The sequence below is a fragment of the Dromaius novaehollandiae genome, chromosome 4 (assembly GCF_036370855.1).
Source record: "Dromaius novaehollandiae isolate bDroNov1 chromosome 4, bDroNov1.hap1, whole genome shotgun sequence".
Lineage (NCBI taxonomy): Eukaryota > Metazoa > Chordata > Aves > Casuariiformes > Dromaiidae > Dromaius > Dromaius novaehollandiae.
This window is the reverse complement of record NC_088101.1, coordinates 77,790,357-77,805,158: the sequence shown is the minus strand read 5'-3', so window position 1 is coordinate 77,805,158 and position 14,802 is coordinate 77,790,357. Positions and strand designations below refer to the sequence as shown.

The window sequence follows — 14,802 nt, the reverse complement described above, 5'->3', positions numbered from 1 at the left end:
TATTGCTGTTTATAGATCAGTGAAGTAAAGTGTAGCTTTTACTAAAATGCAGTTATTCAATGTACAGAAAGTATGATTGCATGTGATACAGCTGAGAAAAGAACATCCAGTTAGCAAAATACAGTGGTGCAGAAATGTGGACAATCCGCCCCCTACATTTTACTGATACTGTTTTTTAATATTTTGTTTTGTAATCTTACTGTTTGTGTCTAACAGTTTCACTATCTTGGCTTTTTAGAAGACTTTGCTAGATACTGTTCAGTTCCGGCAACAGATGCCAGTGAATTTTGACTTTTTTTATCTTTATACCTAACATGGCTTGAGGTAACCTGGAGTCACCCTTAGCCATGTCTCTTTTCCTTTTAAATATTCAGTAGTTACAGGACTTTCCCCCTTTTGGCAGAAATATTTGAAAGCATTGTGGGGTGTTAATCTTCAAGAAAGTAAGTGTTTTCACATACTAAAATAAGGCATGGAAGTACAGAGTTCCATAACTTGTTGCAAAGATCACGCAGTCTACAATTTGTTGAACAACCATTAAAATAGAGGTGTGACTTGTTCCAAATCTAGCAATCAGAACCTGCTATCTAAAAATACCCTGTGGAAGTCAAGAAAGGCAATGTTTTTGAACAAATAGGAATATAGTGCCTGTATTCTTTAATCCCTATGTTTTGCAAGCCTCACTTTGGAGAATTGTCCTTCACTCATTTTTTGAGGCTTGGTTTCCCTTCTAGAATTTAAAGTCAGCAGCAGGTTTCAGCAGTTTACATGGAGTTAGTGTCCTAGCCTTGAAAAGCACCCAGCTCTGGTACTTTGTCCTAGCTCTTAAGCAGTAACATTTTCCTGTGTTTTAAATAAAATTGGTTTTTGCGGTAGTTTATGTATTTTGGTTCCATAGTATAACTGAACATTTTTCGTTGTTTCTTTTTAGCATTGCATCATGAGCTTATGTAGTAGCAGTTATAGTGAACTAGGTTTACAGTTAGTTGTCGACCTCCTTACATTGAGGAATAGCTCATACTGGCTAGTAAGAACAGAACTTCTGGAAACGCTTGCAGAGGTAGATTTTCGGTAAGTGTGTATATTTTTCTATGGGCGTTGTGGCTATAATGCAGAGCATCTGTATATAGGAGACCAGGAGCGTAACGGAGAAGTTTCTTATTAAAAAAATTAATGGGTTTCATAAAAACAATTTGGACCAATCATTCATATTAACAATGTTTGAATTCCTAATAGGGATGGTAGGAAGCTAACACTGACTTCACTACCAAGCCCAATCCTAATAACACTATATTTGGTTTGGTCTATTTTATCTTAGCTTCTAAAAAATCTGTAATCAAATCATATAATCTGGAAACTAATTTGGATTTAATGTAGTAAAGAAGAAAGTCCTTGATAAAGCATACTTAAAGGTTGTTTTTCCATTTTTGTCAACTCTTCTGTTTCTCAGTTATACTGAAAAAATAAAATTTCACTTGCCTTTTCCTGCATTCCCCCATTCTCTATGGGTTCCTCCAAGCTGAAAGACAAGAAGTCTTTCTGTGAAACTCATATTATCATTATTCATACAAAATTAGACTTTCTGAATAGTGACTTTTGGAATGTCTTACCTTCTTTTCAAAAGAACCTGATTTAACCAGCATGAGAACAATACAATCCTAATGTGTAAATCATGTCTTTTTAATTAAAGAAATTTTATTGTTCTGTTAGGCTAGCCAGATCATAGCTTAGCAAATAGCTTGCCTTCTAAAGGTAGCCAAAGCTGCGTTTACTACTTACATTTATGGTACTAATTACTCAAATTCTTGTATTTTGTTATAGACTAGTCAATTTCTTGGAAGGAAAAACAGACAGCTTGCACAGAGGTGTTCATCACTATACTGGTGTAAGTAAATTAGTATTTAGTCAATATTTTGTGATTCTGGGTTAAGGTAGAAATGCAGTTTCGGCACTTATTTCAATGTTCACAGAATTTAAGCATTTTGTTACAAGTATGATTTGTGTAAGTAGACTCATTCTAAGATCTGATACAATTGGAAAGATACTTTACTACTAAGATGCAAATATTATAGTGGGGTGAATGTGTGTGCATGTGTTTCCCAGAAATGTAAAAAGATTTATAAAGTATCAAAATGGTCTAGTCATCAATGGGGAAGTGTCACCTTACAGACTAGTATAACAGAAGAAATCTCACTTGTTAACAATTTTTTAACAGTGTGGTCAGAATGATGAAAAAATTCAGTGAACTTTGTGGTGCTTATTTATTTCCTAGCTCCTAAAACTCCAGGAGAGAGTGCTCAATAATGTTGTAATCTATCTGCTTGGAGATGAAGATCCAAGAGTGCGACATGTAGCTGCAGCTTCTTTAATGAGGTATGTGTTAAAACAAAAGAGTTCAGAAAGAAATTTGCATGTTATTGTGTGTCTATAACTAAAACAACTGCTTAGTGTATTTTGTTTTATTTAAATGAGGGATAGGAGATACATGCTGCTTTTTGACATTTGGAATGTGCATTGTTCTTAAACATCAGGCAACTGTGCTTTGCTTTTATAGCGTTACAGTTATATTTAACCATATTACATTCTGAGGGTCATGTTCAGTTGCAGCTTCTTCAAGTCTTCTGGATGGTGAAATGATTTGTTCAGTTTTATCCTGACAGTAGTTGATAGGCTTAAAATTTAGCAGTTTTACTCAGTTGTGCTCACACTCGATCACTGTAGTGTCCACATAATTATAAATAGTATATGTTTCACACTCACTGATTATAGCAAAGTATCCAATCTTGTTAAAAAGCAGATGTTTGCTGTAACTCATTAGAGTTTTAATTAGTATCCAGATAAAGGCCCTAAACAGTAGTAATTAGTTGATAGTTTAATTTATTTGAATTCAAGGACTTAACTTTTACATTTAAATAAGTTGGAAGCACCTAATATTGATTCCTGGAACACTTTGTTGTCAGAGGAGTCTCTTTCCTAGTTATTCAGACTATTAATTGCTGTCCAGTCCTAATAACAAGTAAAGGACAATGAAACTCACCAAAGTAGTCATAACTGTTGCATCATATTTAGCATTAATTGCTCTTGTTCAGGGACATGACTTGGAAATGCAGTTATTTTGCTAAACTGAGTTGTTACCAGTCAATTTTCTGTATCTTCATGTTGATTTAGTGTATTGCATGTGTGCTCTAATTAGAGGAGGGACTCGCTTTCCCAAGAAAGTTGCTAGTTTACAAGCTCGCAGAAGCCCCTTGAAACAGCCAAAATGGGCATTAATTGGATGCCCTGTCAGTGAGCTTGTAAATAAATGTGTTCTGTAGCTTATTAGTTTTGTCTAAGCTGAAAATGTTATTGTTCAAGCAGAATTAATTTTACTGTGTGTTTAAATTTTCCAGCATAATAAAATCAGCTAGTCAAAAATGTGCCATTTTCTGGTAGAAGTTAATTTTTGGCTCACATGGGTGTCAATGGGGAAGATATCTATGGAGGGAGGGGAGCATGGAGAGAGAAATGCTGCAGAGGTTATAGTATATTTTTGTAGTATTGTAGTATATATTCAGGTCATTGTAGCGTTTATTTTCTTGAACTAACATGTCTAGAGCCATGTCTTTTGTCCTAACTTGAACCCTTTGGTTTACAATAAATAGTAGTTACATAAAGGTGTGAGTTCCACATAATGGTAAGGCCAATGTGAGTTTTATTAGCAGTTTTGGTTTACGATTTGATGCATGTAGTCAGTGCATGTAGCTTTCTGAGTTGTATATAAAATCATTTCTGAATAATACTTTCCTTTTTTTGAAAATTGTTATTAAGGCTTGTTCCAAAGCTGTTTTATAACTGTGATCAAGGACAGGCCGATCCAGTCGTGGCAGTAGCAAGAGATCAAAGCAGTGTCTACCTGAAACTACTAATGCATGAAACACAGCCTCCATCTCACTTTGCAGTGAGCACTATCACCAGGTATGGTATGTGGTTTGTCTTGTTTTAAAAGTAACGTGGACCCAAATTTCAATTCAAAATGCCTAAGATGATACTTAGGTCCTGCAAGTCCATATGCTTATGCATAGTCTCTCCAATCTGTAAGAGCTTTTGCAATAGTTCTAGGCTCCTTGGAAACAGATGCAGGTCTGAAGGGTAAACTTGTAGGTGAGTAGTGATGTGCTCACACTTTGATCATAGGTAATTATTGTTCTGTGATAAACATCAGTATTTTCTCTCGATCTCAAAGTCATCCAGTTTACCCATTAAATTGCGCAAGTTCAGTTTTGCAAGCTAATCATATGTGTGCACTATGGTTCTTCAGGTATATTGATCAAGATTTCTAACTCTTCACATCTTCATTTAATGACTGTAATTGCAGAAGTCTGTACTACCAGTATAATTTAAAAATTAATTCTAATATTGATAGTGTGATCTCATTGCTGTCTTTTTGTTGCCAGATATAGTTTGCTAAACTTTCTAATTTAGATCTCAGTCTTACAGACAGGCTGAGTTGTATATATATGTGGGCTCTTTGTTTCTATCAATTTGTCATGTAAGTTTTTAATTATATAAACTTTTCCATACAGGATCTTGATAATGTTACTCAGATTTATGTACAATAATATGGGCACAACAGAACTTTGTGGGGAATACATTCTTTCAAATACAAAATAGCTCTTTTTAATGCTACAGTAATAATCACAAGTTTGAACATGAAAAAATGTTAGATGGGTTTGAGTGGAAGCAAAATTTAATGCTAAATTAGTGGCGATTTCTAGACAACCTAGTTGGGTATTGAGAGTTGATTTACTGTTTCTCTTTGCTAACAAAGAAATCATCTGATTTATAAGTAAATTGCTTTTGTTAGTGGAGAAGCAAAATTATTACAATATATTTATGTGGTATTTAGAATGTGCTTGTATTGTTTTTTCTCATTGCATTTTAACAAGTTATCTATAAAATACATAGTAGTAACTTAAGCCATAATCATTTCTGATTAAAGTATTGTTTAGCTTTTTAAGTACATGTTCTAGTAGTATAAATGTTGTTATTTCAGAACATACAGAGGTTACAGTATGCTGCCAAGTCCAACAGATGTCACTGTGGAAAACAATCTTTCAAGGGTTATAGCAGCAATTTCCCATGCGTTGACAACATCCACTACAAGAGCCCTTACGGTGAGTTTTCTTAGTCACTACAGAAACTGTTTGTTTTTTTTTTTTTTCCCCTCCTTTAGTTAAAATTATTTTCTGGTTACGTCTGTCTGTAGCTTTGGTACCATGACAGTGGTAATATATTTAATTCCCACTCCTAAGGTGTGGTATAGTAGGGTTTTTTTCGTTTTTGTGTTTGCGCCTGCTTGCACTTATTCTTCCATTGATGAAACTAACTGATTCTAACTTGGTGTTGACTTTTCAGTTTGGCTGCTGTGAAGCTTTGTGTCTACTCTCCACAACATTTCCAGTCTGCACCTGGAGCATGGGCTGGCACTGCAGGTATGTTCCTTCATCCAGTATTCAAGCTTCTAGTGTTCACGTTTACAAAAACAGAGGACACTCAGGTATCAGAAGTTCTGTTATAGGTATTTGTTGTTAAGCTTATCTTAGTAGTTATTTTAAAACATTATACAGAAGAGTAAAAGATCAGGCTGTTGTCATATGAAGTGTCAGCACTTTGTCACCTCTGGAACCACAGCATGTATTGTAGGGTTTGGCTGCAACTGCCCTAATAAAAAGGTGTGCAAAGTCAATGTCTATCAAATGGAGATAGGTAGTAGAAGAAATTTTCCATGCTTTTGAAAAAATGTCCATCTTTAGGATGTGTTAAGTGCCTTGTACTATCTCTTTAAAATCAGAACATCACCTTTTTCACCTCGATCTCATGTTCATGTTGGAAACATTGGGTAAAGGAAGCTGGTTCATACCTGCTTTTACAACTGTAGAAGTGGCAGATCTATTTAAATTGTTATCGTTTGGTACACTGAATAGGAACAGCAAATGAGGTGCCTATAAAACTTATCTATGTGTTATGTAGGTAATATATGATGGCCCCAAAGTACTTATATTCTGAAGAAACTTTTCAAACTTAGCTCCACTGTTGACAACTCTAAAGCTTTGATCTTGCCTTTGGCTATCAATGTGCTGTGCCACAAGTTGTAAAACTAGCTACCGAGCATGTGCAATACGCACGCACACACACTTTAAAGATACATAGCATTATTTGTGTTGATTTGTTGTTGTTTTGGATACCTTTTAGAGAGTTTTATTAATATATGTTACCTGTCCTGCTGTCTCCGTGTTTCTTTAACTGCAGTTCCCATCTGTCTACACTCACCAAATTCAGAGTTATATTTTGTGGTCTTCCTTTTACATGATTGTTTAGATCATGCCTTTTCTGAGTCTGTATGCTTCTTCAATTGCTTAGGTCTCTTCATATTTAAATAATTTTTCGTTAATATGTGTTCTTTCCAAAGAGACTGTTTGCTTTTTCTTTGTCTGAATTTCAAGAAGTGTTTCTGCTCTGATTTTACCCTTCTGGTATCCTGAATTTCTATTGTAAAATCCGTTCTTATAAAAAGGAAGCTGCTGCTTTGCTTATCAGCATGTTCTTTCTTTCCTTGCCAGACACAAGTTAGTGATACTTATCAGTCTGGCTGTTCAGTGTGATGTGCTCTGCATACACATTTTAAAAGATGTCTTTTGAGCTATAGCTCTAGTCTTTTAACAGCTGGGGTAGATTAGGATCCAGTGGCTAGCTGGAAGATAAACTAATGCACAGTGCATCTAGGGTTAGGACTGGTTATTTAACAAATTATGTGTGTCTATCTGGGTCTTAATGTTTCTCATTCAAGCTGTTTGTAATCAATTTTAGTTTCAAGATTGAGAGGATAAAGGTTAGAGAAACACTAATTTTTTTATTTTCAATATTCCTTCCTTATTCTTGCAGACTTGCAACAATGTGTCTTCTGCTCTACTTGCCTTAAAAAACGCTGCAGGGTGTATGTAGTAGTCCTAGGTCAGGCAATAACATAGCATTTGCCCTTTCCTCTAATTCCTTCTCTGCAAGTTTCCCCATGTTCGTATTTATTTGGATTGTTGTTTTTTGTCCAATATGAGTATTTATCGTACTAGATGATAAGATAATGAGTTTTGGCCTCTAGTGCTATCTAATGTGAACATGACAATTTACCTGATGGTATTACCTGGTGGTATGCAGCAGCAAATTATGATGTTGAATAGAGTCTGTCCAATCAAATCTAAAGATTTGATTATAATTGATTAATTAAATTTTTGTATCTTGTTATATCGCAGTGCTACTGCTTAGATTTCTCATCTCTACCTTGCATATTTGCAAATATTTTAATTGGAGATAGCTTAGGACTGTATTAGTTAGCAAATACATACTTAATTCTTCCTGTTTATCAGTAGATGTCGCTAGCAGCTTTGATACTTTTTTTTTTTTTAATAACAGGTAACAGCTCTTCAAGAATACAAACTCCTTGTAAGATCTTTGCTATAAGTACATGGGGTTTTTAAACTGAAACCAGGGTGTTAAATATTGTTTAGCCAAATATTTTAAATATTTCTGTAGTATTGATTTTTTTATTTTATTTTATTTTTTAGATTAGTAATTTACTTAGCTGCTATTTGCCTGAGCCTTTAAACTTAATTATTTCATAACATTCTACAATTAAACTTCCAGTGTTTCCCAGCCAAGTCCTTCAGATGAAGGTCAGAAGGGCTGTACCATTGGAATGGCTGGCATGGTCCTCTCTCTCCTTTCATCAGCCTGGTTCCCTCTGGACCTTTCTGCACATCAGGATGCTCTGATTTTGGCTGGAAACTTGCTTGCAGGTAGGGGGAAAACAGAAAAGTAGGATTGTCCTGTTATCTTTTCTATTAGCAATAAAATGCCTTTATCTTACCCCATTCTGATTGTATGCAATGAAATACTTCCAAGATTGAGTAGAAGAAATAAAGGAAGAAGGAACTTCTTGCACCCAGCAAGGAGGTTTGAAACACTTCTGGAAAGAAAAAAGCTTTGATCAGCTAGACAGCTAAAGCTCATTCACAGCTGCTAGCTAGATGCATAGATTGATTTTTGTATCTCTAAGAGCTGTAACTGAGATACTGTCATCTCTCTTCCAGTTTCGCTTTATGTTCTTCTGTAGGTTGGTAGTTGCCTTTTGTACTTGGTCTGTGCTAGAACTTTAAATTTTGTCACTGTTTTTTGAAAATACAGTCTAATCTTCTCAAAGGCAGGAGGTTGCTAGCCAGCAAGTGGCAAAGAAAAATGAAAGGCTCTTGCATTGGAACAACTTGATCCATTTTTAGGTTTAGAATAATTTTATAAAGATTACTGGGGATTCCACAGGGATCTCTGCTAGTTTGCTGTTGCCAATAGCATCATTATTAGTGACTGAAGAGTGTGCATTTAATAAACTTGCAGGTGAAACCAGCTTGCAAAGGTGGTTGTCCTTTTAAAGGATAGGCTTATGTTTTCAGAGTACCTTAACAAATTGGAAATGTTCTGAAAACAGAGATGCAGTTCCTTAATGATAAAGAGACTCAAATATAATGACTATTACTCCTGCGGAGGAATTACCAACTAAATGAGTACAGAATGGGGAATAATTGGCTGAATCTCAGTCCCACAGTCAGGGATCTAGGACTATACAGGATAACAAGTTAACAGGATGCAGTATTTTACTGTTATCAAAACAGAAAATGGAGTGCAGATGTGTTCTTATGTATATATGAAAACAGATACAAGAAGGGCAAAGGAAACTTTTTGCTCCATTAATCTCATAGGGTTGTAGTACTTCAGCTGCTTGCTGAGGATTCTGCAGGATCCTGGGAGAAACCTGTTTTATTTGTAAGGATAGCAAAGCTCTTAAAAGGTTACAGAGGTCCCAGCTGGAACAGTCCTTTGAGTAGGTTCAAAATAGCTTAGGATTCCTACATATGTACTTGACCCTGCTTTTATGCAGGAGTATGAACTGGGTGACTTCATGAATTTCTTTTTCTTTTTTTTTTTTTTTTTTTTTTTTTTTTTTTTTCTCTTCTCTCTCTCTCCTGATGTTCTGTGTGGATGCAAAGGGCTATGATTGTTAGATGAGTTAACATTTAACAAACACTTCTTGGGTGTTCTTTTCCTTCTTTTAAAGGAGTGACGAGAACAGAATCTTCTGTGGAGTGACCAACCCAGGAGTTACGTAGCTCACAAGTGTTTTGCCATTTATTTATTGGTTTATAAATCTGTTTCTTTAGGTGTAGCCACCAAACATAACCAGTGTAGCTTCAATTTCATGATTTATTGCATGTGCTGTGTCTATTTTGTTCTGCAATTCTATCCCTTTTGGTAAAAGATTTGATTATGAGGCAGGAAGGAGATCTGTGCACACTCGTATAAATGCAGTCATATTAAAAATAAAACTTGGAAACAACGTTTTATGTTATTCTTCATGAAGTTCTGCTTCAGAACATCACTCCTCCAGTAGGTAGTAAACTTTTTTTTTTCTTTAAGTTAGAACCAGAGTTAAAAAAAAAAAAATCTCCCCCCTCCTCATCCCCCTTGTTCTAGTGTTGGTATGGATCCTGAGATTTTAATTACTCGGTGCCTTCCCTGGTGGAGGAAAGTCTGTAACTTTTTTTTTATGAGGAGGAATTCTGTTATTGTAGGCTTCATTTTTCTGGACTAATCCAAACTATTTAGATACCACCTAAAAGCTAAAAATTTCCTCTGATCACCCAAGGGAACGTGCAACATGCTTATAATTACAGGCTGGGTATAAAGAATTAACATCTTTTTGTTGTTTAATGTTATGCATGTATCTCTGTTTAAAAAAAAATAAAAGTAGGATTTCTTTTTCTACTTGGTTGCCTGTTTGTATAGAGATGATGAACACATATCTCTCTACAATTTTCTGATACTTAATTGCAAGTTTCTTTTTGTTTTTATTATTTTTCAAGTAATGTGATTCTTATTGCAGCAAGTGCTCCCAAGTGCTTAAAGAATCCCTGGAGTGTTGAAGAAGATGCTAACCAAGGTGTTGCGAAGCAGGAAGAACCCTGGCCAGCTCTGGCAGACCGAACTCTTGTTACTTTAGTAGAACAGCTTTTTTCTCATCTGCTGAAGGTCATTAATATTTGTGCACATGTAATGGATGACATTGCTCCTGGTCCAGCAGTAAAGGTTTGCATTTAAATAATAAAATTACATAACTTAAATACAGTTGTGGTACAGAGCTATGTATTCTGGAATTGATACAGGCAACTACTTAATATCTTGATAATTTGACTTTGCTACATGTAGGAAAGTAACATGAAAAGAGATTCAGTGTGGTGTTCTTCCACCTAAGAAGCTTTTGCTTAGTTCTGCAAAGTTTGGAATGTTGAACCTTTTATTCCTGATACCTTCATTTGGAACATTAATCCAGTGAGGGAGGGTGTCTAGTGAATGGAGTACTGGAATATGTACTCTGGGCAGGTTTTGTTGACTTTGATTTGGCTAGCTGGCTGTAATGCAGCAGCGAACTCCTTTTTGGCTAAAGATAATTATTCTGTCTTCTGAATATTCTCCAAAATGTTTTCATTTCTGAAGCAGCTCTTATGAGGTACTTTTTTGAGGTAGATAAATTTTGAGACTGATTTAATTACTGTAACATAATGTTATTAGGATTAGTGTTTTTTCATGTTTTAAAGATGTATAATCTTCTTTTGACATTAGTTTTATCTGGAATCAAACTTTAGTCATTGAGCTCTAATGCCCTCTGGTTGGCTTATGCTAAAATTCAGAAGAAGGGACTATATTAAACTTCTCGGGGTACTCTCATGTCCTGATCCAAAACGTGGAGATATTTTGATTTAACTGACAGTCAAATAAAGGGGATTTTAAGCAAAACATGAATATGTTTGTATTTGTGTAGAGGAAGAAAAGCTACTTGTGTGTAAAAATTACTGATGCTTCTTTCCATTCTAGGCAGCGTTACCTTCTCTCACGAACCCACCTTCTCTTAGCCCAATTCGGAGGAAGGGGAAAGAGAGGGAGTCTGTAGAACAGGCTTCTGTACCAATGAGCCCTAAAAAGGGTGCTGAAACTAGTCCAGGTAGGCACATTTATTTACATGGGAATAGGAGTTGGGAGGGGTAATAGGAGTATGGTTACAGCACAGAGAGAGGATATAATTAGCTGAGTAACTTATTTTCCAAAGTTTTAATATTGATTCCAAAGGCCAGGTAGCCTACTGTCAAAAAAGCTTAATTATCAGGATTGCATTGCAGGAAAGGCAACTGTGTGGGGTTTTGTGTGTGGTGTGTACTGTTTAGAAGCAGGGAACTTCTGGGTCTTTTTCATCACTGTTTTTCTGAATCCTCTCAGCTTTTGACTAAAGTTAAAAAGCAATGTTTGCATATATTTTACTGACAGAAGTTAGAGTTGCTTTGGAGCTTTTGGCAGGAGTAGCCTACCCTGTTCTTGGAAAGCAGGATTCTGAATCTTAAGCTCTTATTCTTAGTAAGAAGTGAAGGAAATAGATGGTAATTCTGCTTTGGAAATTGTATTTGCATGTCAATAATAAGCCCTCCGATGTAATTTCTCTTGTCCCATAAAAAGTTAGTTTCTTTGAATGCTAGTTTATTTTCTAGTTGCACAGAATGTGTTTTTGCAGTTTTAAAAAACATATATATATATATATATATATGTAAATATGTAAATACATATATATACACACAAAGACCTAAAAATCCATGCTTACTGTGATATTTTGTCTAATAATTCAGATAGGGTAAACTGAGTGCATTTCATAATACTTAGTTATATTTCATGAGTGCCTTAGATAAAGTATATTGTGCTAATCTATTTAAAATATATATTTTTAAGCTACTAGGCAAACCGATGCTGCTGGACCTGTTCCAACAAGTAAATCGTCTTCAGTAGGAAGCTTTTATCATCTTCCATCATATCTGAAGTTATATGATGTCTTAAAAGCTACTCATGCTAATTATAAGGTACTGCATGATATTGTTTGAATATGATAAATAATTTTTAATTTAAAAAAATGATAATTGGTGAAATAAAATGTGGTCAGGCAATTGCTTTGTGTTCCTTTAAACACCCCTCTGCTGAGACACTGACATCATGTGCTCCATTACTGAACTGAAAATGCCAGATAAAATGGTTTCCAGAACTACTGTCCGAGGCTTCTGGTGTGTTGAGGCTCTTGCACTGTTTCCACAGATAAGCAAGTATCTGCTTAAAAAAGGCAAAACAAAACAAAAATCTAATAGGCATTGCCATCTTATAGCTTGTTTCTCTGCTGTTACAAACACTAACTGACCCTTCACTGTCCTGGCCATGCCAAACGCAGCACGGTGTCTATTGTCTCAGCAGTTTATCCCAGGATGGGTGAGCTTTTTCCTCATTAGTTCAGGCATAGATGATGTACTCCATAGGGGCTTGATACGCTGACTTGTATTAGGGGCATATTGTTATTATACCTACTGTGTTTCTAAAAGAAAAATATATTATCCCATTTTCCATTAGTTGTCAGCATCCTAGGCCTTCCTGGATGCTGTAGGCTGGAAGACCCCTTTCTTTGTACTAGTCAAGATGAACTCCTACCTTTCCACCAATAAGAGAGGGCTAAGATGGCAGTGGTATTGACTGAACTATGCTGAAATTCTAGGCAGAAGATCATTTAGTGCCTGTACCCACTTTTTTTCTTTTTTTAATTTTTTTTCTTCTTGTTTGGGAACTGTTAAGTAAAATATTGTTTTACTTTTGTAACAAGGTTACTTTGGATCTCCAGAACAGTAATGAAAAGTTCGGATGTTTCTTACGATCTGCTTTAGATGTTCTGTCTCAAATTTTGGAACTTGCAACTCTTCAAGACATTGGAAAGGTACAAGATTAGTGTTTTGTTCTTTATAGTATTAAGTTACCCAATATTTGTGGTCCTTATTAGGAAGAAAGCTGTATTTTTGATTTCAAAATTGGTGCTATTAAGAGAGAGAGTCCAAGAAGCAATGTGCTGTCAGTGTTGGGAAAAAGTGCTAAGCGGGTTTTCTGGTTTAGGTTGCTGCTGTTCAAAATTTAACCAGTTTGTACTGTTTAAATTTCATGTGGAGAGTTTTCTTTCCAGCAAAATGATTCCCTTTCAGTCATTCTTATTATATTAATACACTTAAATATACTCATACTAAATATACAAACCATCAGAAGGCATGCTGGTCTCCCTTTCTCCTCTCCTCTGCCGTGATATTTCCTCTCCTAACTCATGTTATATGTAGTGGTATTTCAACAATTATGAAGCAGATCTTGCCTTAATTTTTATTCCTTTATAGACTTTCAATGTTTCCCTTGAATTAGGAGTTTTTTTATGTAGTCAAGATCTGTGCTATTGTCCAATTTTCATAGTAATGCTATCTGTAACAAAAAAAATGCAATTAAGTGGCTTGGATTTTTTGCTTTCTTTAAGTGTGTAGAAGAAATTTTGGGATATCTAAAATCATGTTTCAACAGAGAACCAACAATGGCGACAGTTTGTGTGCAGCAGGTAAGGAGGTAAACTTTTTGTGTTGGAAGTTTAGCCTGATGTCCTACACTTATCAGTTGAGAATGGCCTTTCTTTTTTTTGGGGGGGGGACAGTGAGGAAACCGTACATCAGGTGGACCAAACAAAGCATGTTTTCTTTAATTTTCATGACTTGTTCTGAAACTTGATACCACCTGAATAATCTATTTTCTTCTTGACTTGCTTCCAATTCAAAGAGCTACCTTAACTAATGCTAAGAAAATGTTTGTTTCATGCTTTCTCAAATGTGTTCTGTAGGCAGTTAACCAGATTAAAAGATCTGGAAAGCAGAGAGCTGTCTTACTGATGGATTTCTTGCAGGTTTCCAGTCAAAAAGTTTCAATTAACCAAAGCCTAATTTTGGGAGGAGGAGAGGGTATAAAGTTTGCTTCATTCGACTGTTTTGAGTTGTTACGTGGTCATTCTTGCGACTGAAGCTATTTCCATGTCTTTGGCGATGAGCTGTAGGTTGTTTCTTTAATTCTTCCAGCTTTCTTCTGTTGTCTTGTATTTGATTACATTGATCCAGTTTGCAGTTGTCAGTGTGTGATGGTTTCCCTTAAATGTCTTTTTGGGAGAATGAAGAGTTAAGTTTTCTTTATTCCTAAACAATTACAGGGTTTTTTTTTTCTATTTTTCCTTTAGTTATTGAAGACATTGTTTGGGACAAATTTGGCTTCTCAGTATGATGGCTTGTCTTCAAACCCCAGCAAATCTCAAGGCAAAGCCCAACGCTTAGGTTCTTCTAATTTGAGACCTGGCCTGTATCATTATTGCTTCATGGCACCATATACACATTTTACACAGGCGCTAGCTGATGCTAGTCTAAGGAACATGGTTCAGGCTGAGCAAGAACATGATGCTTCAGGGTAACTCTTTCTTCCCTTATGATGTAATGTTGACTTGAAGTGTTGTCTTTTGCATTTATGAAAAATAATAAAAAGTATCATGGGGGGCTTTGAAACTTGAAATTGTTGCATTGTCAGTTATAATTTCTTTCGTACTTTCTGGTTTTTTTTCTTGGTGGTGAAGCCCCAAATGAGGCACTGCACTGATTATCACTAATGTGTCTCCCAAAACAGTTAAACTGTTAAAATGCTTATCACTTTTTAAAAAGTGGAATAGTTTTAAATGCTTCTATTTAAAACTTTCTCATTAATTTGCTATTTATAGCAAACAGTCAACAGCCTTAAAGGAAAGGCAGAAGAATGAGTAAGCAAAAACACCAGAAATTCTTTCTCTAAGTATTT

The 14,802-nt window shown here is 35.5% G+C and overlaps 1 protein-coding gene across 6 annotated transcripts in view; it reads left to right on the top strand.

Moving 5' to 3' along the window:
• Positions 1 to 14,802, top strand: part of HTT (huntingtin) — a 99,641-nt gene that overhangs the window by 35,169 nt on the left and 49,670 nt on the right. For all 6 annotated transcript variants that reach the window (XM_064511493.1, XM_064511492.1, XM_064511491.1 and 3 more), the window contains 13 exons: positions 932 to 1,071; positions 1,822 to 1,885; positions 2,273 to 2,373; positions 3,811 to 3,957; positions 5,036 to 5,156; positions 5,398 to 5,474; positions 7,681 to 7,832; positions 9,971 to 10,173; positions 10,960 to 11,086; positions 11,860 to 11,987; positions 12,770 to 12,880; positions 13,457 to 13,534; positions 14,198 to 14,421. In XM_064511493.1, the coding sequence (XP_064367563.1) occupies positions 932 to 1,071; positions 1,822 to 1,885; positions 2,273 to 2,373; positions 3,811 to 3,957; positions 5,036 to 5,156; positions 5,398 to 5,474; positions 7,681 to 7,832; positions 9,971 to 10,173; positions 10,960 to 11,086; positions 11,860 to 11,987; positions 12,770 to 12,880; positions 13,457 to 13,534; positions 14,198 to 14,421 (1,673 nt within the window). The remainder of the gene's footprint in view (positions 1 to 931; positions 1,072 to 1,821; positions 1,886 to 2,272; positions 2,374 to 3,810; positions 3,958 to 5,035; positions 5,157 to 5,397; positions 5,475 to 7,680; positions 7,833 to 9,970; positions 10,174 to 10,959; positions 11,087 to 11,859; positions 11,988 to 12,769; positions 12,881 to 13,456; positions 13,535 to 14,197; positions 14,422 to 14,802) is intronic.